Here is a 27,146-nt window from a genome sequence, read left to right as displayed (position 1 = left end):
ATATATATTAACAGTACATTAAAAATTAATCATTTTTAATTGATAATTTTTTATTGTACTTTTGATTTTATATATATATATATATATATATATATATATATATATATATATATATATAGACACACTCATTAATTATTCAAATAACAAAATTATTTGTTAGTAGACGACAATTATTTGTCAATGACTAAATTAGCAATGCATATGGTTTCATTTATAATGTTATTGATAATGTGTAAATACTTAGTAAATATTATCAAATTAAAATATTTTTTTATTTATTAATTTTTATATTTATTAAACATTAATATTTTATTAAGAACAAATTTAAAGTACAAGAAAATTAATAATTCATATTAAAAAATTATTAATTCAATTCACATATATAATTAATCTTTTCAAAAGATATACTGTAAGTCACTTTTAAAAATAATACTTAATAAAATCAAATATTTCACTATTACAGAGAATATTATTATGTTAAAGTCAAATTTTTTATATTATTATAACTCTTTTCTATTTTTTTTTACATTATATTTTATACATGCTTATATTCTACACATGTTTAGTAACTTTTCATATAAATTTTTAAATAAATATAAATTAATATCAAATTATTCAAATGCCATATATTAAATTAAACATATATTAAATTATTATTTTTAAATTTAATGAATTTTATAAACTAAAAAATATTAAATTTTTTATTATTAATATATAATATATTAATTATGATATATATGGGGCATCAAATTATTTTAGATTAGTTTTAAAATTTTACAAAGTTATAAGATAAGAATTTTTAAGTTAAAAATTATTCACCAAAAAATTTATTAAAAGCAATTAAAGAGTGAAGGTAACTTTCATCGATTCAAATTATTTCTTCGTTTACAAAGGGAACGAATCCAATAAAAATATTTAATTATTGTAAGAATAAGAACAAACAAAATTGTTAGATTTTATTTCAATGGTAAATATTAAAATAAAAACACATAATATTTTAAAATAATGATATGACTAATAAAAATATAGTTATGCAGTGCTTTTATGAATATATATATATATATATATATATATATATATATATATATATATAAGTTAAATTAAAACACAAGAGAGAACTCAAAAATTAAAAACAAAAAGTTTAAGTATAACCCAGTTTCTCTAGAGTCTTTGTAGATTAAAAGAATTAGTATAAAAATAAATAAATAATTTTCATAAGCTAAAAATAATTTATCTCTTTAAATTTTTAAAAAATTAAATGAAAAAATTTCTCAGAAGTTCTAAAAAATAGATAAGTATAATTTGTTTTTAATTTATAGGAAAAAAATTATTTATTTTTTATACTAATTTTTTTTCTTGTAAGAAGTTGTTTCAAAATTTATCTAAAGTGAACCTATATCAAATAGAAAATTATATGGAAAAAAAAAGAGAACAGGTATGAAGTAAAACTCAAAAAGAAGATGAATTATCCATAGCTCATCTTAAAAATAGGCCAACATTTAAAAAATAAATTAAAAAATCTACTAAAAAAAAAAACTTAAAAGAGAGCATTAAAGAAATTAGTGTTTAAAGAGATTAAAGAGCATGTTCTAATTCATGAAGAAGCATACATGCTTAGAATTGAAGCAAGAAATCCCAGTCAATGTCTGCAAAAAGTGTAACAAGTGTATAATATTACATTCATTACCTTCAATACTTGCCATTTAATCATACAACTCCAAGCCACGTGCAACAAAACTGTATCTGAACTAATGACTACCCTTAATCAGATAACACTCAAAGCTTTATTCATCTGATAATAAGAGAAAGTTTAGCAAAAAAGATTTGTAAAAAAGTAATTTCGTTGTATATAAAAATATATAAATTTATTATCCATCTATTTTAATGTATTACCAGATGTATAGGTCTATAATGACCAACCATTTGGCCACACATCATGATCCACTAATGATTAGGCAATGTATGTTGTATTCATCACCGACTTACGAAGATAATATTAACTTGATAGAAACTTAACGTAGAAGAGACCAAACTAAACAGTAATCAACAAATAAATTTAAACTTACATGCATAACGAATCAGTAAGATATTCCACATGCACCGACTCAAGATCGATCATCCTATTTTTCACCTGCGTAGGAATATCTAGACATCCATAGGTTATACCATAAACTAGAAAGCTACGAAGTTTGCAATTAAGAATTGTGTAAAATGTCTTGATTACGAATAACGAAATTGCTTTGTGCCCTCTTACTCTGCCCTTCAATCAAGCTCCAGCCTGGAAAATATCAACATTCCGTTTGCAATAAGAATAAGAGTTAAAGGTGTTTCCAAATAATTTGATTGCACATAGTTTTCATATTACACTCAAGACATTGTTATTGTTACATATTAAAGGTTCTCTGACAAATCATAAATCAAGGGCCTGACATTGTATACATGAATCGATGCAGAGTGCTGGCCCCATTTTATTCACTTTTCAATTGATTAGGCTAGAAATTACTATGGATAGATCTCTATGAGAGACCTTAGACCAAAAACTGGAGTTATCTTGTAGTCACTGAAACCAGCTGAAGTAATCAACTTGACCCATTCTTTCTTGTTTCTCTCTTTTCCAGGGGCCAACACCATCATCAGCATATCAAAGAAGAGTTGTGTTTCAACTGATTCATCATCTCTCTTTTCATTATCCATCACCATGTCTATGATAATCACCTTCCCTTTGTTGCCTCTCCTCTCGATTGCCTCCTTGCTTTTCTTCAAAATGTCCACACACTCCTTATCATTATAGGCATGCAATATCCACTGCTTTGTCATTCAAAGTATAACAGTGATCAAAATTGTCAAAGGAAATTAAACATTGACTTGCTATTGATTCATGTTAAGCTCAGTAAAATAGGCCCATGTAACGTTTTTCATTTCAATATATACTCAATATTCCACAAAAATTAAAATGTGAAGAGATCTATAACTGTTTACTAGAATGAGCAGAGATTCAGTGCATGTTTGCTTTCTCGTTGGTTCAGACAGAAGCTACCCAAGATAGCATTCATTTAATGCACGTATTTTTAGCTATTTAATGTGGTAACAAACACACCCTTACCAATCAAATAATCATGCTTCTATACTTAGCCCTTAACTATGTTTACTAATACCCCTAACTATGCTTCTGCAGTTAGACCACATTGGAGGAATGTTCACACTTGTCAGCTATTTAGATGATATCTTGATTAGTTAATTAGCTGTATTTTATGTTAGCATTATTTGGTCGTATTTGATGTTACCGTTGCCAGTTAGACTTAGGCCCCTAGTGCTACCTTAGTTTGCTATACACTATTTAATTTTATCAATGATGATGATATCATGAATTCTTTACCAAATTGATCAATCATTGCTTTGATTCTTTGTACCTTGACATAAGTCAAGTATAAATTGTGCTGAAATTAAGGCTTTTAAAAATGTAAGATTGTACCATGAAATTTGACAATATTTTACCTTCAACAAAACGGCATCAGCTGGAGGAATTGCCTCAAACATGTTCCCTCCAACATATCTAAGGTTCTCACTTCCTTGCAAGTCAGCAACAACATGTGGTAGATCTAATACAATGCATTCCATCTGTGGGAATGATTTGGCAATGCCCATTGCCAAAGTCCCTGCACCTCCCCCAACATCAACCAATGACTGCAATCCGTCGAACACCCCTTTGCACTTCTCAATCACCAAACTACTCAGCAATTGATTATCAGTAGCCATGGCATCATTGAATTGGGTATTAAGTTTTGGGTCACGGGCAACACAATTCCAAAACAACATCCCGTGTGTTGTTTCAAATGGTGTAGGATCATCATTTTGGAACCAAGTAGAAAATTGATTCCATGGAGTTGTGAAAATGGGATTAAGCATGGCATGCAAGAAAGGAGTGACACTCATGGGATGGTTCTTAAGCAATAGCATAGATTCATCAGTTAGCACATACTTTACCTGAAGCTCATTCTCAGTGTCACTGTGTTGAGAGAAGAAGCCAGAATGGGTCAAGATTCGCATCAAGCGAGGGATGAAGTGGGTTTTTGAAGGGTGGATGGGTAGTGAAGCAAGGAGATTTGAAAGTGGCATGGGTTGACCATAGTTGTGTATGATATCTGGTATTCCTAAATCGACAGCACATTTAAGGGACATGGAATTTATGAAGTCAAAAATGTGATTCCATATGTGGGTTTGAGCTCGAAGCAGTTTGGCAGCACCATCTCCATCATTGGATTCCATAATTTGCTGCATGAAGTAGTTGCTAGATTGGGAAACTCACATCTTACATGGAAATAGAAAGACCCCTAATCCTGTTAAGATTAGTTGAGGGTTTAGGTTAGTGGGTGTATTATTGAAGAACACTTTTTGTTCACTTTCACGTTGTTATTTAGAGTTGATATCCTCTGCTGCCACAGGATGGTCCAGCAGTGTACTGAATGGCTTGGGTTGTGGTTCTTGTGGGTGCCACGTGGTTATGGGCACCCCGCTCAACGCAGGGGAGGGGGGAGAAGTTTTATTTAAATAAGAAAATATGACTTATAAACAAAAAATAGCTATTATGTGCATAATTATCTAACAGATTTATTTGTCCCTCAAAATTTTTAATTAGTCTTTGCTTCTTCTTTTTTTAATACTTTTCACACTTCTTCTTAATTGATACAAAAAGAGTGACACGTACTTGCCTTTCAATCTGACATATTATTACTAAAAAGTAAAAGTATTAAATTTTTAAAAAATAATGTTAAATTTCAATAAAATATAAAAAATTATTAATAAATTTAATTTAAATAAATTTCTTCTTCTTGCTGCAATTTTTTTTCAGATAAAATCAACAAAACTAAAAATTTTGGAGGTAACCATGGCCGCGCTATTTATTGTATTTTAGTAAAATAAAGTATTGTTTATTGTTGCTCTTTTTTTTTTTTTTACTTGGAAACATTTAAAGTATATATTTTTTAATATTTTTACAATAATTATATTCTTACCTTCAGTTGCTTTTACATTTTTTTTTTTTATCACCTTATCCATCTTTGACCCTCCCCCATTGCACGCATGGTCTTATAGGAAAAGGGTTTCGGTTAGTGGGCCTCGATTAGTGTCATTTGATACTGGAAAATGTTGCGTATAATTATTGAGGATAACTTTAGGATTTTATTAGATTATATTTTAAATTTTATTGAATTATAAATTATTATTTTACAGAGAATATTTACTTTTTAAGAATTAATATATTATATTTATAATTTATTTTTATTGGTTGATGATAAAATTTTATCACTAAGTACATAGATCAACAAGTAAAGGGTTATTTCAGTTTAATTTTAAATTATAAATTTGAATTTGCGTACAAATGAATATAATTTATATTTTTAGATTAGATTAAGTTAGATTATCTGAATTACTCTCCTTAAATTTCATTTTTATTCTTTGTAATTGCTTTGAATCATCATGAAAGAAAAAATGATCTTACATTTTTTTTAATTTTTACTCTCAAACCAAAGGTTAGCCTAAATAAAAAAAAAATAGACTTTATTAAATACAATAAAATTACACCACATTCCGACCCAAATGAAATTTAGCCGACTAAAAGTTGAGTTAGGTTAAATTAGACCAAAAGACTGAAAATTTTTAAACCTACTTCATATTTTTCAGCTAATTATAGTAATTAATGAGTCAAAAGATCAACAAATACCAAAAAAAAAAAAAAAAACAGAATTAGTGTATCAATCAACTCAACTCTATTAATATGTTAAGATCACCATAACTAAATTTTATCTTATTTGCATCCTTCAAACAAAAACAAAGTTTTGTTTGTTTAGAAAATATTTTGAAATAATTTAAAAAAAAATTATTTTATTTAATTAAATAAATTTTCTTTTTGCCATATATTTCACAAAACATTTCAATAAAAAAAATTCCCACAATATTATGAACTTTAATAGTATTCTGTTTAACAAGAAATACTCAGTCATTTATTTTCTATTCAGCCATAATCATTTATCAATTTTTTTATATAAGACAAAATTACCGTGTATAAAGTAAAGAAAATTTAAATAAAAAAGAATCAATTTACTAAATTCTGAAAATAACACTAAATTAACAGAGAGAATCTTTCTTAAAAACGCTAAAAATCTTTACCTTTTTCTACCGTGATCAACATCTTTTCTTTTAGTACATCTAAGTGGAATTTTTTTCCCAGTCAATAGGCATTTTTACGTGGATCGAGCTTACTGATTAACTCTTAGTTTAACTTCAAAGTGCAAAGCATTTCTTTAATAGGTCTAATTGTGTGAATTTAACTTTTTATTAAAAGAAAATTATTAGTAGTGATTCTATTTTCTTTTAATTTTTTAAGGCACACTCAACCCAATTTTTTTATTCCAAATATTGTATAAAATGTGTGAATAACTATCATGACCTGTGTCCTCTTCAACCTAAGATAAGCTCCACTCTGCCCTTCAATCAAGCTCCACCCTGAAATCCATACTTAATCAACATTCCATTTGTAATTTTTCTTATCAGCAACATGCCATTTATAATAACAATAGGAATTAAAGGTGTTCGAAATTATTTGATTTCACATAGTTTTCAAACTAGACATACAACATGAAGAGGCTTGGCACGTATTATTCACTTTTCAATTGATTTGGCTAGAAATTACTATGGATAGATCTCTATGAGAGACCTTAATCCAAACATTGGAGTTATCTTGCAGTCACTAAAACCAGCTGAAGTAATCAACTTGACCCAGTCTTTCTTGCTTCTCTCTTTTCCACGGACCAGTACCATCATCAGCATATCAAAGAAGAGTTGCGTTTCAACTGATTCATAGTCTCTCTTTTCATTCTCAATCACCATGTCTATGATAATCACCTTCCCTTTTTTTCCTTTCCTCGCGATTGCCTCCTTGCATTTCTTCAATATGTCTACACACTCCTCATCGTTCCAGTCATGCAAAATCCACTGCTTTGTCATCAAAGAAAGTGATCAAAATCATCAAAGAAAATTAAGTATTGTTTTTTAAAATTGGTCCATCATATAATGTTTTTAATTTCAATATATCCTTAACAAAAATTCAATTTTGATCAGATCCATAACTATTCCTGGAATGAACAGACATTTCATGCATGTTTGCTTCCGTGTTTAACTTTCACGATCATGCCGAAGCTACACAACATAGCTTTCACTTAACTTTCAGGGTTTTAGCTATTTGATGTGGTTCAAACACACCCTTCCTTGTCAAATACTCTTCTTATTTACTTAGTCCTTAACTTTGCAAACTAGTACCCCCTAAATATGATTTACTTAGAACACATACGTGGAATGTGCACAGATTTCAGCTATTTAGATGATAGCTTGATTAGTTTATTAGCTGTATTTTATGTTAGAATTAGACTTAGACCGCTAGAGCTAGCTTAGTTAACTATATTATTTAATTTGATCAATGATGATGATATCGTTAATTCTTTACCAAATTGATCAATTCTTGTTTTGATTCTTTGCAACTTGACATCAGTCACTGATGAATTGTGTTGAAATTAAGGTAAGAATGAAAGATTGTATTATGAAATGTGACAATATTTTACCTTCAACAAAACGGCATCAGCTGGAGTAATTGCCTCAAACATGTTCCCTCCAACATATTTTAGGTTCTCACTTCCTTGCAAGTCAGCAACAACATGTGGGAGATCAAATACAATGCATTCCATCTGTGGGAATGATTTGGCAATGGCCTTTGCCATAGTTCCTGTGCCTCCCCCAACATCAACCAATGACTCCAATCCCGCGAACACCCATTTGCACTTCTCAATCACCAAACCACTCACCAATCTGGCATCACTTGCCATGCCATCATTGAATTGGGTATTAAGTCTTGGCTCCCGGCCAAGACGATCCCAAAATGATGTACCATATGCCGTTTCAAATGGTGTAGGATCATCATTTTGGAACCAAGAAGGTAATTGATTCCATGTCTGTGTCAAAATGGGATCAAGCATGGAAAGCACGAAAGGTGTGACACTCATGGGATGGTTCTTAACCAATAGTGTAGATGCAGCAGTTAACACATACTCCACTTCTAGCTCATTCTCAGTGACATTATGTTGAGAGAAGAAGCCAGAATGGGTCAAGATTCTCATCAAGCGATGGATGAAGTGGGTTTTTGATGCGTGGATTGGGAGTGAAGCAATTAGGTTTGAGAGTGGCATGGGTTGGCCATAGTTGTGCATGATATCTGGAATGCCTAAATCAATAATACATTTAAGGGACATTGAGTTTATGAAGTTAAAAATATGATTCCATATGTGGCTTTGAGCTTGAAGCAGTTTTGCTGCATGGTCTCCATCAAGGGATTCCATAATTTGCTGCAAGAACTGCTTGCTAGATTTGGTGTATGGAACCTCACATTATGTGAGTCTATTTATAAGGCAAGGACATGGATAATCAATTTCTTGTAAGCAGTTGAAGAACGCAACGTTGTCCCCACTTATACTATTCCTTCATGTAAGTGGTTGCAGAAAACAACATTTTGTACTCAATACTATGCAAAAGTATCCTGTCAAAGTCATTGAAATTAATATAATCATCTATTTGTGTTATTATTTTGCACCATATTGAATTTTAGATTTCCACGACTTTGATGTTATCATGCCCTCTCTATTATTGCCTTGATTTTTGTGTAAATACGTCTTGGTAATTGGTTTGATGCTTACAAATCCAAAACCTGCAATTCCTTTGCACTTTTGCCGCATATATGAAGAGCCATATCATATTTCAGCATCGATATATTTAGTAATCTCAGAGCCTTTAGAGTTTCAATTGTGACATAGACTCACAGTGACTTTGGGTATAGAACTTATTTAAGTACTTATTTAAAAAAAGAAAAAACAACCTTAAACGACAATTTATGTCTTAAATTAAAATAAGTCGACAAAATTATGAGAGTCACAGGTTGTCTTTCAACTCTTCTAAACAAGTCCTAAAAGAGCAATAATGGTATTGTGAACTAAATTTATATAGAAATTATTGTGTCAATATTACAATAATATATAAAGCAAAAGGTATGAAAATTAAAATTGTTATTTTGTGTCATAGAAATAAAATTCCAAAAAATAGAAACAAAATTCATACTCACTAAAAGGAGCTAGGGTACAAAGGTAGACATGCACCATATATTAATGCAACTTGATCCCATCCTTAGCTTCAACGAAGATAATCATAAATTATTGACAGTTGTTTCGCTTTATGAAAATGTTCACGTTAGTGAGGGTTCTACGTATGATCATTTTGATCATTTTGTTGCGTCGTGTTTCACGTTACTTTACTTTTCACTAATTATATATTGTCAAAAATCAAAGAAAGAGACAAGTTGGAGCTCTGTAAGAAGTCACCAATAAGGTGAGTAGAAAAGGAAAGCAGAGAAATATTTAAGTGGTTTGAGCTTTAAAAGTTGACTCTTATAACATGTTAAAAATATTTTCTTGCCAACATTTGTCACAGTACCGTTGTAACTTGATCGTCTACCTTCTTAGCTCGATGGGACCCACAAACAAATTATTGCTTCTTGTTAAGTTTGACTATATATATATAATCAATCATACAGTTCCAAAAATTTTAAAAAAATAAAATTGAAGAAAACTAATAAAAATAAAATTTATTTAATATTTAAAACAAGAAACTTAGTTTTAAAAAGTTTAACGATCAAAATTATACGTAGTAATCATGAAGACAAAAACATAATTAAATAAATAAATAAAAAGGCAAGCGGAGAAAAATTTACTTGTCTTTAGATAATTATAATTGTTTTTTAAGCTTTTCATGTGTGGAAGACTACTTAAAGTGACACTAATTTGTTGGGTAAGACTGATAAAATAGGTCAAGCCTAATTTATAATATACATATGCGTTTTTGTCATGAAGACTAATTTCTAACTTTTTTTAAACTTTTTGTTGTATGTAATGATCTATACACAAAATTAGATAAATTAAAATATCTAATTCAAATTCAATTTGCAACAAGATTTAATATTATTATAATAAAAAAATTAATTTAATATGTAAAAAAATTAAAAAGCTATATTAAACTAAAAATAAAGAAATCATCAATTAGTTCAAAATAAAGTTAAAAAATATCAGTGAAGATGTGAATCAGCTTATGAATATTATTCTAGTTAGATATGTAATTTTAAATTTAAATTTAATAAATATAATTATATTAAAGTACTTGAAAGAAAAACTTTATTATTTATAATAGTTATACTTAGTTTAAATTATATATACGATAAAAAAATAAAGTTAAAAAATTAAATCTATAGCTGTACCTTTATTTTTTTAATCAATAAAATTCATATTTTAAAAAGGGGTGTGGACAGGTTGTCCTGCTTACCTCACAATAACTTGTAAGGGATTGAACCAACTACTTAATTAAACTGGTGACCATTACTCGAATTAACAATCTTAAAACATACAGTAATTTTTATTGGAGAAAAATAAAAGAAAAAAATCTTAAAATATATATTTCATCTGATTCAATTTCTTTAAAAAATAAAAAAAAATAAAAAAGAATGATTATTTTTCCTCCTAATTTAAAAATTAAGAATCTTAACTATCAAATCAAATCACAATTCTTAAGCCCACCATAACATAATAATGAACTTAACAAACAGGCCACGTGCAACACATTCCATAATTAATAGTTGTTTTCGTAAAATATTATTAAAAATTAAAATTTAAAAGTAACTTTAAAAATTAAAATTTAATTTTTGAAAGTAACTAATATATTTTGGAATTTTTATTAAAAAAAGTAGTATGATTAAGAAGAAAAAGAAGAGGTACATACGTGTCCCTCAAAGTAATTAACAACCTAATGGATAAGAACAACTAAAGGACCAGTGTCAAGACAAACGGCAAAGACATTAAAATTATTCTTAAAAGAAGGCGCAACAGTCTCTAAATGTTATATCGTGACAAAAGTTTAATAGGTGTAACTGATTCAAGGATTAACCTAGTACTTATCTAAGCTGTTTAGTGGCACATACACCATTTTCTTCATAAATTTATTATTTAAATATATAATTTCAATAATGCTAGATCATATTAAAGTTACTGAAATAATCATATTCTATTATACTTTTGGATGGAAATATAAACGAAAGGGCCCAATTTTTACATGTGAACAATTTTGAAGACCAAAATAGCACAAATGCATAGTCATAGAATCGTTCTGAAAAAAAAAAACCAAAAGTGCATATTAAATTATTAAAGTCATTGCATATATTTTAATTTGAGAATAATAAAAATAAGGTGAACGTTTTTTATTTGGTATCATTTTATTAACATTTTGGTAATTCAACAATATAACATAATACCGGGGGAAAAAATCGAACATATTAACGTATTAGTTTAATTCATTTCAATCAATTTCTAACTAATTTATAGTCTTTATATAAGCTAGTAAAGGATTTTGCAAATGCAAATAAGGTGACTAGAAACTTCAATGAAAATAGTGACTGACATTACTTTTAATTAAATAAAAAAATTATTTATAAATTAATAATAAATAATATATTAAAAATTATTTATTTTTATCAAATTTAATGGTGTTATGTAATTCACATAATCAACCTCATATAATATTTTTGTTATTTTTTTAATTATATAGAGAATATTTATTTCAATTTAAAGTATTAATTTGTTTATTAATCATTAAATATAACACAAAATTTAGTTTTATATTATAAATGTAAGTTTCTACATTTACATCAAAGTATTTTAAGGTTACAAGCATTTGCGTAGACGTTGGACGGTAAAATTAAATTAAAAATATAAAATTTGTTAAATTATGTATTTTAAATTTAATATAAAAATATATTTATCATAAAATAATTTATTTATAAATATATATAAATTATTGAGCTACAATATAAATAAATTTATACATTATTTTTTTAGTTAATCTTTTCACAATATTTCATGATTTAATTTAAAATAATTTTAAGTGAAAATCATTCAATCTAATCATTAAAATATAATATTATTCATTTTGAAATACTATCAGTCCAACTCAACTTAATCTAATTAAAATTAGTTTGAATTGAACAGTCGAATGTTTAAATACACTAAAATAACAATACATGTTTCTTAAATAATAATAAAATGTAATTTTGATAATTATAAAAAATAAATATTATAATTTTATTATTATATTAAAAATATTTAATTTAACTTAAATTAAACTCATGATCATATATAATACAAAAGTATATATTTATAAAATTAAAATTTTATAAATATATAACTATATATTATGTACGATCACGAGTTCAATTTAAGTCAGATTGAAACATTTTTAATATAATAAATATTTTATTTCCTAACAGCTAAAAATCAATTTAAGTTAGATTGAAAAGTTTATAAAATTATATTAAATTAAGTTTTATTTAAATCACGTTTAAATTAATAACAATTTAAATAGGGTATAAAATGTTTAAAAATTTAGATAATAGGACTTTTTATCTAAATATTGTAAATTTAAAATTAAATTCTTAATTTATTAATTTTTGAAATTATTTTTCTATTTGTACTAAGTCAGATCACATGTTAATATTTTTACTAAAGTGACTGGCAAAAGTGTTGAATTTTTATTTTTTTAAAATAAATTTTATTATCAAAAATGCGAAATAATAAAATCGTAACACATATTAATATAAGTGTAATTTTATAATATAATCGGAAAAATTAAGAGTTACTTTCAGAGTAGATATCACAAAACTATAATATGGTCGCTACATGTCACTATTTGAATGAGTTTTATCATAATTTTAACTCATTGCATAAATAATATGACAAAACTTTTAAAATATATATCTCCTCATCTATTGCTTAAGAGTGTTATAAGGTTAGTTTTAGTTTATTTATCTTATATATAGTGTGAGCAAGTGAGGAGATATATATAAAATAAACAGATGAAAAAGAGATATATAGTATAAAATTTTTATTATATTATTTACACAATTAACTAAAATTATGTTACACGTCATATTCTTATAAGTTATGAAGTTTTTTTAGTCAAACTTATTCAGATTGTTACATTTGTTGACCATATGATAGTTTCGTATGCGAAATTAATTTTTGTCAATTATATTATAAGATTACACTGATGTTAACATGTATTATGATATATTATTTTGTACTTTTGATAGTAAAATATGTTTTAAAAAATATAAAAATTCAATGTTTAGTTGACTATTTTTTACAAAACTATTATCATGTGCACTGACTCACTCTTGACAAAAAAATATATATTTAAATAAAAAACCCTGCTAACATAATATTGGTTCACATGAGACCCATGAACTACGCCCCCACCATGTGTGGCTATGTCACCTACTTATGGCGTTTAGCAAAAGACAGCCATCGCAGTTTGCATCCCCACTTCAGTGCCAGTAAGTCCCTTCTGCTTGGATTCGAACCCTTTTAATTGTAATATTCATTGGACACAGTGCACTCTGCAGTTCCACTTTTAAATCTAAATATTAAAATGTACTCCCACCCACAGTTTTTATAAAAAAACAAATGACTAAAATTTAACAAATCTATTAACTTGTTTACTTTTTGTTTTTTTTTTCTTTTAATTTATTACTATTCATCACTTTCTCATAAACTGTTCTCAAAATGTGATTCAAAGAATTTGTGGTGGGACCCTAATCTGTTCCACCAAACTAAACATTGCCATCAAATAATGAGAATGTCGTTATTTTTTTATATATGAAAATGAATTAATTAAATAATATTTAAAAAATAAAGAATTAAATAATTTTTTTAAATTAAAAGATGAAAAATACAATTTTTTCAATAGTAAAATATCTTTATTATTTCATTATTCCACTCGTTACCACTAATTTATACACAACATTTATCTTAACAAAATATTTGCTGTCTTTTTCTTATTTCTAAATTATGCAGAATTCATTTTTAAGCATTAAATTATTTTATTAATCATTTAATAAAAATTTTATAATCCACTCTTATATTATAAATTTGAATCTTCGTTCCTGGATGAGAATCATTTTAGAAATTATTATTTTCCATTAAACAATATTATTTCTTAAATATATTGAATTATGTATAATTTGATTATAATTTTTTTAAAAATATTTTATAATTTAATTTTAAATTTAATTGAAGGTGAGAAACATTAATTTTAAAAGTGTCTATAATATCTTTTCTCAAAAAATATTTTTAGCGATTAATATGATTTTAGAATATATTATTCATTCTAATTTAGTTAAAAGAGTGGTGATTTCAAAAACATATTAAATTTAGTATTATTTTTTTTATCATAAAATCTATTTATGATTTCTAGACATTTAAAGTAAATATTTTCAAAAAATAATTTAAAATGATTATATATAAAAATTTAAAATAATTTATTTAAAAATATTTTTAACATTTAAAACTAAATAAATTAATTTTTAATAATAACTCAATACAATTGTGTAATGCACAAATTACTAACAAGTTGTGAAAGAATTTTGGTGGCTTAATATTAAACAGTATATTATTCAAACTAATTTAATTTAAGTACATTAACAATATAATTTTTGTATATTATTATCTAATCTTATCATTAATAAAAAACATTTTTTAAAATAATTAATTAAAAAGTTATGTAAACACTTTCCACTATCAACAAAAATTAAGATTATCACACGCCATAAATTCACTACTGGTTTAATTAATTGGCAACTAATTAAAGAAAAAAAATACTAATTTTTAAAATTGATTCAGAGATGTTCATGCTTGATTTTATTTATTTAAAAAATAATAATTTATTTTCATAAATTTGTAAGAGTTTTAAAAAATAGTTTTAAAATGTTTAAAATAAACATTGATTAAATAAAAAAAAAACAAATTTATAACACTAATTTGTGAAAGATTAAAGTTTAATGTGATTATATATTTTTTAAAATAATAAATATGATCATGTATCCCTCCCACTCCGTATCCTAATGGAATTCACCCCCACATATGTTACAATATGAGCATTAAACACAAATAAGAGAAACCGTTGACATTAGGTGAACGTAAAAAATTAATTAAACGGTCTATATATATGCCAAATTGTAATAATTTTCGTATTTAATAAACCATTTTGTTTAGTTAAAAATCCAAATATAAAAAGTTTTCTTTTAATTTTTTATGAAAAAAAAATATGGAAAAGTAAAAAACTTTACTCAACTAACGCAACTTTATATATATTAACAATAAGAATTAAATGTGTTTCCAAATTAATTGATGATAAATATATAGATTTTCCAACAACGCACGAGTCCTCTTTGGACTTTGTTATTATTACATATTGAAACGGATTATAAATTACAGCCCAAACATTGTACATATGAATGATACAGAGTGCTACCTAATTAACCCTTAATTTCGCATTAAATTTTCAGTAGATGATAGCATTAGGCAAGGAGTTAATTAATTATACTAATTAAGGATAGATCTCAATGAGGGACCTTAAGCCCAAAACAGGAGTTATCTTATAGTCACTGAAACCAGCTGAAGTAATCAACTTGACCCATTCTTTCTTATTTCTCTCTTTTCCAGTGACCAAAACCATCATCAGCATATCCAACATGAGTTGTGTTTCCACTGATTCATTATCACTCTTCTCAGTATCCATCACTATGTCTATGATAATCACCTTCCCTCCTTTGCCTTTCCTAGTGATTGCCTCCTTACACTTCTTTAGTATGTTCATGCATTCATCATCGTTCCAATCATGTAATATCCACTGCTTTGCCATTCAAAATAACGGTGATCGGAATCGTCAAAAAGAAAGTAAGAATTGATTTAACTGTTGGTAGAATCGGCACATCGTGAAATGTTGTTAATACTAATATAAAGCCCAAGAGATTTAAAAGTCTGAAGTACAAGCTAGAATGAGCCAAGATTTACCAATCGAATAAGCAGCTTAATTAGCCCCTATGTAACTTCGTGTTACAGGACCAATTAGTGTCGCACACATGTCAGCTATTTAACGATTTTGTTAGTTGATTATTAAATGATTAGTTATATAATTTTGTAAAGTCACAATTTTTTTTTATAAGCGAAATATTCACATCATGGTAAGTAGAGCTGTTAATATAGCACTAGATTTACATCCCACCCTACATAATTCATTGTACACCCAAAATTTTTAAGCTCTATACTAATAAGCTAACTTTGTTCCTGAGCTCGTATATATATATATATACTAAATGGTGTACAAAGGATAGGGTTAGAGATAAGTTAGTCTATTTTTTTTATAAAATAATTAATAAATATTATACTATTTTTTTAGTAGAAGATACATGTATTTTATTTATTATTTTTATTAAATTATTTCATTTAAAATTTATATTTTAAATATAAAATATATTTTTAAAATAATTATTTTATCAAATTATAGGAGCCAAAATTTAAATTTATAAATATTTTATTAATTTTTTTATAAATTCACAAGTTACTTTTCTATATTTATGAATTTTTTAGTATTAAATATTATATATCTAAATTTTTCATGATACTAGTGTTGCATTTGTTGTTGTTTTTTTTTTTTAACATATTAATTTTTTTTAAATAAATAATTTCAAGCATTTTGATAACAAATGACTTAATAAATTTAGCTAATATTATTTTTTGTTGTTAATTTTATGTCTTTAGTGTGGCTTTAAAAATATTTATAGAACATATATTATTTCTAAAATAATTTTATAATTATAAATAAATAAATACCTTTTTAGAGAATAATTAATAAATATTATATTATTTTTTTAGTAAAAGATATGTGTTTATTTATTATTTTTATTAAATAATTTTATTTAAAATTATTTAAAAATTATATTTTAAATATAAAAATATATGATATAAAATAAAAAAATCTATCAATTCTATTAAATCAAGTTGTTTCACTTTAAAAATTAATTATATCAAATTAAGAGTCAAATTTAAATTTGAAAACATTTATTAATTTTTACTAAGTTTATAAGTTATTTTTCTAATGAATTTTTTAATATTAAATATCACATATCTATGATTTTTATAATAACAGTATTATATTTTTTTAACACAGTAAATTTTATTTAAATAAATTATTTTGAGTATTTTAATGATAAATAATTTAAGTTAAAAAATTTATTGTCAATTTTTATGTTTCTATTGTGACTTTAAAAATATTTATTAAATATGTGATCTTTAGATAATTTTATAAAAGTAATAAATAAAAATATTAAAATGTGAAAAAATTTATAGTTAATACTCAAATAAAATTATATGAATGAAAAATGTTACTATGATTTAAAAATTATTAATAACACAGACAAAAATTAGATAAATATGTAACTTAATTAGATAATAAATTGTTATATTTTATTTAATAACAATAATTTATTATAAATATTTAATACTATACAAATAATTATTTTTCATATATTTTAAAATAATTTATTTATTTATAAGCTTATAATAAAAAATATGTTATATAAAATAAATATTTTTAATAGATTATAATAATATTTTTAAATATAGTTGTTAGTTCCACTTAACTCTATGAATTTTTCCATATAGTGGACCCTTTGACTCATGGACTTTTTGTTCTAACCCATAACCCGTATGAGTTAAAATTAAATTAGTTAGAAAAGGCATACATATTTCACACATCTAAACTGGTAAGGATACCTTTTCTTAATAAATACCTTTTTATATACACATAGTTGAAACCAAAGACTTAGTTTAAGGAAAATTAAATATGAATCACTTGAATCAACTGATTAATTGTATTTTGTTAAAATATTATAATATTTTTATTAATTTCATATAGGTGTTTTTGGATCTAGTTAAAAAATTAGATGATAAATCAAACTGCAGACGGGTGATGGGTAACTAGTACCCGCCCCACCGACATCCCTAAATATGCACTATTATATGTTATTTATATGATTAAAAAGACTAAAATTATATTTTTAAGAACTAACATTTAATCTTAGTCATCTACGTGCACTTGTAAGATCCAGATTAATAATTCTTATATTTTTAAGGTAAGAACTATTTCGCTATCTATTTACATGCCTGTAACTCTCACTGTGTGTGTATATATATATAGCGAGATATTACTACGTTAATTGATAATGATGATGCAGTCCTTTTTGACAATGCCAATTAAGCAAGATCTACGAGGGAGGTGAGGAAAAATAATATTATAAATGGATTGCGATAATATCTTACCTTCAACAAAATGGCGTCAGTTGGAGGAATTTCCTTGAACATGTCTCCTCCAACATATCTTAAGTTCTCAGTTTCTTGCAAGCCAGCAACAACATGTGGGAGATCAAATACAATGCATTCTAACTGTGGGAATGATTTGGCAATGGCCTTTGCCATAGTTCCTGTGCCTCCCCCAACATCAACCAATGACTCCAATCCCGCGAACACCCATTTGCACTTCTCAATCACCATACTAGTCACCAATCGAGCATCACATGTCATGGCATTATTGAACAAGTGATTAAATTTGGGTTCACGGTTAGCATAATCCCAAAACAAAATCCCGTGTGTTGTTTCAAACGGTGTAGGATCACCATTTTTGAACCAAGTTGAAAATTGATTCCATGGCTTTGTCAAAATGGGATCAAGCATGGCATGCAACATAGGAGTCACACTCATTGGATGGTTCTTGAGCAATAGCATAGATGCATCAGTTAACACATACTCTACTTCTAGCTCATTCTCAGTGACATTTTTTTGAGAGAAGAAGCCAGAATGGATCAAGATTCGCATCAAACGATAGATGGATTGGGTTTTGGATGGATGGATTGGTAGTGAAGCAATAAGGTTTGAGAGTGACATGGGTTGGCCATAGTTGTGTATGATATCTGGTATGCCTAAGTCAACTACACATTTAAGGGACATGGAGTTTATGAAGCTAAAAATGTGATTCAATATGTGGGTTTGAGCTTGAATCACTTTGGTGGCATGATCTTCATCGTGGGATTCCATACTGAACTACTTGCTAGATTTGAGGTATGGAACCTCGCATTATTTGAGTCTATTTATAAGCTGATATAATCAATTTCTTGAAACTAGTTCAAGATTGTATTGTTATCTCTTCATTGGATTGCGGATAAGTAGCCACACTGTGCACTCTTTAATGTGGCAAAAATATCTTGTAGAAGTTACCGAAATGAATATATTTTTAATTTTGATAAATTGTATAGTTATTGTGAACCAGATTGAGTTTTTCTGACACAGAGTAAAGTACAGTGTTTCTCTGCCTGTGCTTCGTGGGACAAACACAAATTATCGACGTTTGTTACGGTGGATCGTGTCCTATTTCATAAACGTAATTGCATTTTAATTTATGAGGGTTGGGCAAGACTTTTTTGTGCATTCGTTATTCCTCTTAAGATAAAGTAATTTTCTTGAGTTTCAGTGTAAGTAGTTTTGTTTTAGGCTAGATTTTCCTAAAAGAGTTAGAGAAAGAGAAAATATGCATTTTACAAAGAAAAATACAAACACAAATAAAAAGGCTTAAATATATTTTTTGTCTTATATTTTCGTAAAAGTTGGATTTTCCTTCTTAAAATTATTATTGGTTATAACTCTTGATATTTTTTATCCTTTTATTAATGTGATACGATCAAAATTAATATTTGGTATAAAAATTGAACATATGGAATTTTTTAATTAATTATATCCTCACTGCATATTAAAAGAAATGTAGAAACAAAAAAATATTTAAGGATAAATAAAAATTTGAGTTGCAGATGAAATTACAAAAAAAATTATATTATTTATATAAAATTTCTTTTACAAATTTATTCAGAAATTTTTTCTATTTATTTCTCTCCATTGTATCATTCATTTCATATTTTTTTTCTTTTTTATTTCTCTTAATTATAAATATTATTATTAAAAATGTTGTAAGAGTAAAATTATTTAGATCGTCAAGTCTTTTAAAAATAGAACGTTGGTGATCAATCATATTGTCTTATATTGCAAAAGATAATGTCTAAAATTACAACAACAAAAAAAAAAGAGCATGTTTGTTTCTCATTTTAAATATAGTGTTTTTTTAAAATAGCAAAAAAAATTATTTGTCAATCAAGTTTTTAAAAACTATTTTCCTAAAAATTATTTATCAGTTTTTAAAACTAAAAAACAAATATAGTCCCTTTTAGCTTAAGTTTTTTTTTTCTCATTTTAAAAACAGTTTTAAAAATTAAACTAATAAAGAAGTTTTATTTTATTTTCTTCTTAAGAATAATTTTTTAAATTTATTTGAAATATATTTTTTAAAAATAAAAATTAAAACAAAAACAGACAAGCCTAGAGAATTCTGAATTCCAAAAATGCATGTCATCGATTATAAATAAGAGTTCAATAATAAAAAGTTTAGACATTTAATTTCATCTTTACAATCGTTAATACTATCTTCTTTTTTTTTTAATTGTCAATGATCATTTGTTATATATTTATTTGCATTCAATAAACATATAATGCTAATATTCATTTATTCAAATTAATTATTACTTTTATTTACATGATCAATTTTTAGTTTGAATATCAATAAATACATAGTAAATTTTTTAAAAATTACAATAAGATTTTCAATCAATTAAATAACTATAATTATATCAAAAGTGACTAATTTTAGACACGTCTTATTTTCATCAAATTTAAAATTTAAATAAGACACATTTTTAAAGATATTTTTAAAATGGTGTACATAAATGTCAAATTATCAAAGTTTTCTGATTTAATGTGTCTAGTTAGAAGTACTGAAAAATTAAAAGAAATAATAAAAAATATTTGTTTAAAAATATATTTGAGAGTTAAGTTTTCTGTTAAAAAAAAGATGTAAAAATTTTCATTTCTAACAAATATTCTTTAATTTCATTATTTGTTGAAATAAAAAGTGATAAGTTAATATAAAAATAATGTGTTAATATTTTATTATTTTTATAAATATTATATCTCTTTTAAGTTTAAAAATTATTTATTCTTTTCTTCCTTCTCCTTCTAAACTCATTTCCAAATACACCCTTAATGTGTCTGGATTCTAGCTTGAACCCCATCTGACACTTTATTTTCTAGATGGCCTCTGGGACACTCTTTAATTGTGCTCCTTTTACTGGTATTTCATTTTATCCATGAAAAAAAAACATAACATACAAACTTTCAAACAAAAGAAACAACACACAAGGTAATGAGTCCAGTTTGCAATTAGTTATAATTACATATTAAACTTAGGGAGTGCTAGTTTGGCCTTTTCTCGTTCATTTTTCGATTGATGCCAGCATTAGGCAAAGAGTTGCTAAGGATAGATCTCAATGAGAGACCTTAAGCCCAAAACTGGAGTTATCTTGTAGTCACTGAAACCAGCACAGGTAATCAAGTTGATCCATTCTTTCTTATTTCTCTCTTTTCCGGTAACCAGAACCATCATCAACATATCAAAGAAGAGTTGTGTTTCCATTGATTCATCATCTCTCTTCTCATTATCCATCACCATCTCTAAGATAATCACCTTCCCAAATTTGCCTTTCCTCGTGATTGCTTCCTTACACTTTTTCAGTATGCTCATGCATTCATCATCACTCCAGTCGTGCAATATCCACTGCTTTGTCATGCAATTTTAAAATTTAATAAAATATATTATTTTTATAAAAGAATATTATTGAAAATATTAATGTCATTAATTTGCTTTTTCATTCTTTCTCTATCTCTGTCTGCCAAGTAAGATTAATGTTGAGGATTTGGTGAATAATTCTATTTTAAGTGGACTAATTAAAGAAGTTAAAATATTGTGTTGAAACTTATATTTTTATTTTATTTTTATAAATAAAACTTCATTAAAAAAATACACATTAATTATATTAAAGTTATCAAACTATAATAAATACTTATTTTGTTAATAAAAATTTTATTATTATTAATTACTTATTATTTGCTCTAACAAAAACCCTTAAATTAACTCTTAAATTGTGTATCTCATAAATTAACTTAGATAAACCCTTATGTTGAAGGTGAGGAAACACTACGGATTGTGATGATAATATTTTTTACCTTCAACAAAATGGCGTCAGTTGAGGGAATTGCCTTGAACATGTCCCCTCCAACATATCTTAGGTTCTGAGTTCCTTGCAAGCCAGCAACAACATGTGGGAGATCAAAAACAGTGCAATCCAAATGAGGGAATGATTTGGCAATGGCCTTTGCCATAGTTCCTGTTCCACCCCCAACATCAACGAATGACTCCAATCCGTTGAACACCCATTTGCACTTCTCAATCATCAAACTAGTGACCAATCTAGCGTCACTAGCCATGGCATTATTAAATAAGTGATTAAATTTCGGTTCACGGCCAGTATAATCCCAAAACAACATCCCGTGTGTTGTTTCAAACAGTGTAGGATCACCATTTTTGCACCAAGTAGAAAATTGATCCCATGGCTTTGTCATAATTGGATCAAGCATGGCATGCAAAAAAGGGGTCGCACTCATTGGATGGGTTCTTAAGCAATAGCGTGGATGTGTCAGTTAACATATACTCCACTTCTAGCTCATTCTCAGTCACATTCTTTTGAGAAAAGAAGCCAGAATGGCTCAAGATTCGCATTAAACGATAGATGCAATGGGTTTTTGATGGGTGGATTGGTAGTGAAGCAATAAGGTTTGAGAGTGGCATGGGTTGGCCATAGTTGTGTATGACATCTGGTATTCCTAAGTCAACTACACATTTAAGGGACATGGAGTTTATGAAGCTAAAAATGTGATTCCATATGTGACTTTGAGCTTGTAGCACTTTAGCAGCATGTTCTTCATTGTGGATTCCATTATTTTTACTCACTAACCAAAGGTATATTTGGGTTTGGGGCATGGAAACTCACATTAGTTGGGTCTATTTATAAGCAAGCATGTGTGTAATCAATATCTTGAAAGCAGCTATAAAATGCAACATTATCCCTCTGTATTATTGGATTACAGATAAGTAGTTGGCAACCTTATATTTTTTTGTGTTAAAAGTATCTTTTGGTGGGTTCTCTTGTAATTTGGTGGGTTGAAATGTCAAAAATATCTTTCGCCGGTTTAAAAGGTTTAATTATTAGTATATGCACAATTTTGGTCACATTTTTTTCAATTAATTAATTATCTCTACTTTTTAAAATGTACAAATTTTGTTCTTTCATTGATTTTGTTTTACTTAAAAAAATTTAATCATATTTTATCTAAATATTTAAGATATTTATGATATAAAATAATTTTAAATATTCAAAAATATGAAATTGTGTAAGACTTTTACACGATTTGATGACTTTTTTAAAACGTTAGATTAGAAGTTGTAGAAGAAAATTTTAAATTTTTCATATGTTAACCGAAATTTAATTGTTAAATGATTGTGTTTTGAGAAAAAAAAAAGGTCTGAAATAACTTAATTAATTTAATTTAATAAAATTTATAGTACAAAATAAAAATTTAAGTTTTTAGGTAGAATAAATTTGACGAAAAAATACTTTAAAATTTTTTAAAACTTAATTAACTTAAAAAAAACAAAACAAAAACTAATATAATTCATATATCAAATTAAAAAAAATTATAATTAAATTAAGCTAATGTATTTTAAATTTTGATAAATTTCATAGGTTCCGTGAACCATATTGAGTTTATATGACAAGTCCATTGTTTATCTGATTTCTGTACTTTGTGGGAACCACAAGCGTAAATTATTGACTTTTGTTGCAGTGGACCATGTACTATTCATGCAAACGTTCACATTTTTGTCAGGGTTAATAATTTTAAAATAATATTTTCTGTAATAAATTTACATATACTTTTTATAATAAATTAAAAAATTATTAAAATAAATTAAAATTAAAAATTTATAAACCATTTTCATAATTCATTGAAATATTTTTTAATACATGTGTGATTCTTTCCTGGGTTAGTTATTTGAAATATTAGTTTAATAAATATACAAGAATATAGGATTTTGTAGTTAGTTTTGCATATACTAGGTTTCTAAAATTTTCAAGATGCAGGAGCAGATATTCAAATATAAATTCAACTGAAAATTATAAATGAATTAAAGTATTAAAAATGATTTTTTTAAATTGATAAAAAATTTCAAGTATTTTTCTCAAAAATTATCAATCACGATTTTTTGTATTTTTCTATATTCTCATAGTTTTTTTTCCTATACTTTAGTATTTAGCATTTTTTTTCTCGTATAAAAATAACCTCTTTCCTTGAGCTTTCGATTAGGTTCTTTTTTTACTATTTTTTAGCTAGATTACCCTAAAATTTAGAGGAAGTGAAAATAAGAACTTGCGAAAAAAGATAAGGATATGCATAAAAGTCAAGCTGCATGTGGATATATAAAACCATATATTCTTACAATTTAAAATATATATATATATATATATATATATATATATATATATATCATTTGATAACTTTTTTTCTCGATTACATATTCTTCATACTATTATTTTATTTCTATTTCTCACCTAATTATAAATATTGCTGTAAAAAAACGTGTTGTATGAGTAGAACTTCCCAATCATATATGAGGTTATACGAAAATATAACTTTATATAAGTATGATTATTTTACGGTGTTCTTAACGGTATCTTTGCGATTGAGAGACGTAGCCATGTCTCTTTTACCGGGATAATACATGGATATATAAAGCCATATTTACTTTATATATATATTAAAAATCACTATTAATACTTTTGTTTTAAGATTTTTTTATTATTGTCTTAAAAGAATATTATCGGAAATTTTTTATTTTTATTATTTTTTAATAAACTTTATAGCTTTTTATTTTTTCCATTTCTAATTTCTTCACCTACATCATAAGTTAAATACTATATAAAAATAATTTTTTAATTCTTGTATGATAAATTTTATTTAATTTATATAAAATTTTAAATAAATTTTAAGATAAATAATAATTTTAAAATAATATCTATTATTATATCATGTTATCACAATCTTTTTCATATTTATATATTTTTTATTTTTTTTGTTCTAGTACTTATATTAAAAAATTAAATTAATCCTAATACATTACAAAACATAACATAAAGAATAAAAAAATTATAATAAAATAAAAAATTTAATTCATTATAATTATATTAAAAAGTGTATGTAAATTTGACATAAATTTTAGCGGAAGGTAAAAAATAATTATGCTACTGTTTAAAATGAAGACTATGACACTTAATAATTAATTTATATTTTTTATTTTAATAATTTATAATAAGTAAAATTAAAATATTTTTTTATTTTTATTTCTCATCTCATTGTAAATATTGTTGTGAAAAAAAAGTGTTGTATGAGTAGAATTTTCCAATCACATATGAGGTTATAAGAAAATACAACTTATCTTTAACTATGTTTAGTAAATATAACTTCTAGTTTATTTATTTTATAAAAATAGTTTATAACTTATTTAGTTAATAAACTATTAAAAAATTTTAATTTGATAAATAATACTTTAAAAAACAAAAAATAAAATATTTAAATTAATTTATATAATTTTGATTGATATAATATATTAAAAATAATTATTTTAAAAAAATTTAAATTATTATTTAAATCAATAATATTATTTTTATCAAAAAATATGTTAAAATAAATTATACCTAATTTTAATATTATATAAATATAGTTTATATATCTTTTTAAGTTATTTAATATAAATTATACAATTAATTTATCTTATAATTTTTTTTGTTAAATATTAATATTTTATTAAGGATAAATTTAGAGTACATGTATACTCTAATCCGTTATAACTTTAAAGAGAATTAACAATATATATTAAAGGATTATTAATCTAATTCATATATACAATTGATCTTCACAAAGACCCTACTACAAGCCACTTTTAAGAACGATTTCACTAACATTTAGCATATTATTATTGAAGAGAATATTATTCCGCTGAAGTTAAATTGTTCATACTACCGCAAACCATACCACTACAATTCTCTTTCATTTCTTTTTTCCATATTGGATTCCACACATGCTTAGTAACGTCTTGTGCAAATTTCTATGTAAACATAAATTGATACTAAACCATTTAAATATCATGTACCACCATTTCATGGAAACGCCGCAATACAAAAAAGATGCAATATGTCTATTACACAACCCACAAGCTTATGAGGGAATCATCAATACATATTTGGTCAAGTTCTTCTGCACCGGAACAACATTAAGCAATAAACATCAAACGAATATCACTACCTTCCTCAGTGTACTGACCTTCCAAATCTTGTGTAAGCTCTTCACTAGACTCAGTTCCAAACCACTACCTACAGTAAAGAAATGATGAATGTAGTGATAAGCGGATTGCACACTCTATTTCTTGTCATTATTACACTTCCACAACAATATGTCATTCACATTTTCTCTCAACCCCCTTACTTGTCAAACTCACATGGTAAGAATCAATTTTCCTTAATAATCTTTACGTGAGATATAAAGAGATATATACATGCAGAAAACATAACTATTTATAGCTATACACAAATTAAGGCAATTATCATAATTAGATAATTACTATAATTAAACATATCCCAAAACTTTCTACTAAGATCTTGTAGAAATCAATTTCTACCACGACTCACGCCAACACCCCCCTTCCACGTTGGTGCATAGAGATCTCGAATGCCCAACTTCTCAAGTGAGTTGTAAAAGTTCATGCTACATATAGCTTTCATGAGTATATCTGCCAACTGCTCTTCAGATTTAACGAATAGGAATTAAATTATCTTGGTCTCTAGATTTTGTTTGATAAATTGTCGGTCCACTTCCACATGTTTGGTCTGATCATGTTGAATTGGATTATAAGCAATAGTAGCCTTGTTGTCACAAACAGTTTTATTGGACAAATTGGGGCAAAGCCAATTTTAGTCAATAGTCTTCAAATCCACAAAAGCTCACAAAGACCTTTAGCCAGCCTATGAAACTCAGCTTTAGCACTTGATAGGGACACAACCTTTTGTTTCTTACTTCTCCATGTGACCAGATTCCCTCTGACAAAAGTGAAATAACCTGAGGTTGATT

At 26.0% G+C, this 27,146-nt stretch overlaps 3 protein-coding genes and 1 pseudogene across 3 annotated transcripts; all 4 read right to left on the bottom strand.

The window, feature by feature from the left end:
- Positions 1–2,282: 2,282 nt before the first annotated feature.
- On the bottom strand, positions 2,283–4,397 carry LOC113846189 (probable O-methyltransferase 3). Its single transcript, XM_027474177.1, has 2 exons — positions 3,496–4,397; positions 2,283–2,805 (listed from the first exon to the last, which is right to left on the bottom strand). The coding sequence occupies exons 1-2, from the start codon at positions 4,276–4,278 to the stop codon at positions 2,503–2,505; spliced, it is 1,086 nt and encodes a 361-aa protein (XP_027329978.1). The 5' UTR covers positions 4,279–4,397; the 3' UTR covers positions 2,283–2,502.
- Positions 4,398–6,687: 2,290 nt separating this feature from the next.
- LOC113846466 (probable O-methyltransferase 3) lies at positions 6,688–8,384 on the bottom strand. The gene is made up of 2 exons (XM_027474778.1): positions 7,614–8,384; positions 6,688–6,990 (listed from the first exon to the last, which is right to left on the bottom strand). Exons 1-2 carry the CDS (start codon positions 8,382–8,384, stop codon positions 6,688–6,690), a joined length of 1,074 nt encoding a protein of 357 aa, XP_027330579.1.
- A 7,135-nt stretch (positions 8,385–15,519) lies between these two features.
- LOC113846465 (probable O-methyltransferase 3) lies at positions 15,520–19,064 on the bottom strand. The gene is made up of 2 exons (XM_027474777.1): positions 18,294–19,064; positions 15,520–15,822 (listed from the first exon to the last, which is right to left on the bottom strand). The coding sequence occupies exons 1-2, from the start codon at positions 19,062–19,064 to the stop codon at positions 15,520–15,522; spliced, it is 1,074 nt and encodes a 357-aa protein (XP_027330578.1).
- A 2,317-nt stretch (positions 19,065–21,381) lies between these two features.
- Positions 21,382–22,947, bottom strand: LOC113874440 (annotated as a pseudogene).
- Positions 22,948–27,146: the final 4,199 nt, after the last annotated feature.

Source organism: Abrus precatorius, unplaced genomic scaffold (genome assembly GCF_003935025.1).
Source record: "Abrus precatorius isolate BTA unplaced genomic scaffold, Abrus_2018 Scaffold8, whole genome shotgun sequence".
Classification (NCBI taxonomy): Eukaryota; Viridiplantae; Streptophyta; class Magnoliopsida; order Fabales; family Fabaceae; genus Abrus; species Abrus precatorius.
Note: the sequence above shows the minus strand (reverse complement) of the source record. Positions and strands in the feature narration are given on the sequence as shown.

Excerpts from the sequence above, each read along its gene's own strand:
- LOC113846189 (XM_027474177.1), bottom strand. The coding sequence starts at position 4,278 with ATGCAGCAAATTATGGAATCCAATGATGGAGATGGTGCTGCCAAACTG. Across the intron at positions 2,806-3,495 it reads CTGATGCCGTTTTGTTGAAG|TGGATATTGCATGCCTATAA; the intron begins GTAAAATATTGT and ends ATGACAAAGCAG.
- LOC113846465 (XM_027474777.1), bottom strand. The coding sequence starts at position 19,064 with ATGGAATCCCACGATGAAGATCATGCCACCAAAGTGATTCAAGCTCAA. Across the intron at positions 15,823-18,293 it reads CTGACGCCATTTTGTTGAAG|TGGATATTACATGATTGGAA; the intron begins GTAAGATATTAT and ends ATGGCAAAGCAG.
- LOC113846466 (XM_027474778.1), bottom strand. The coding sequence starts at position 8,384 with ATGGAATCCCTTGATGGAGACCATGCAGCAAAACTGCTTCAAGCTCAA. Across the intron at positions 6,991-7,613 it reads CTGATGCCGTTTTGTTGAAG|TGGATTTTGCATGACTGGAA; the intron begins GTAAAATATTGT and ends ATGACAAAGCAG.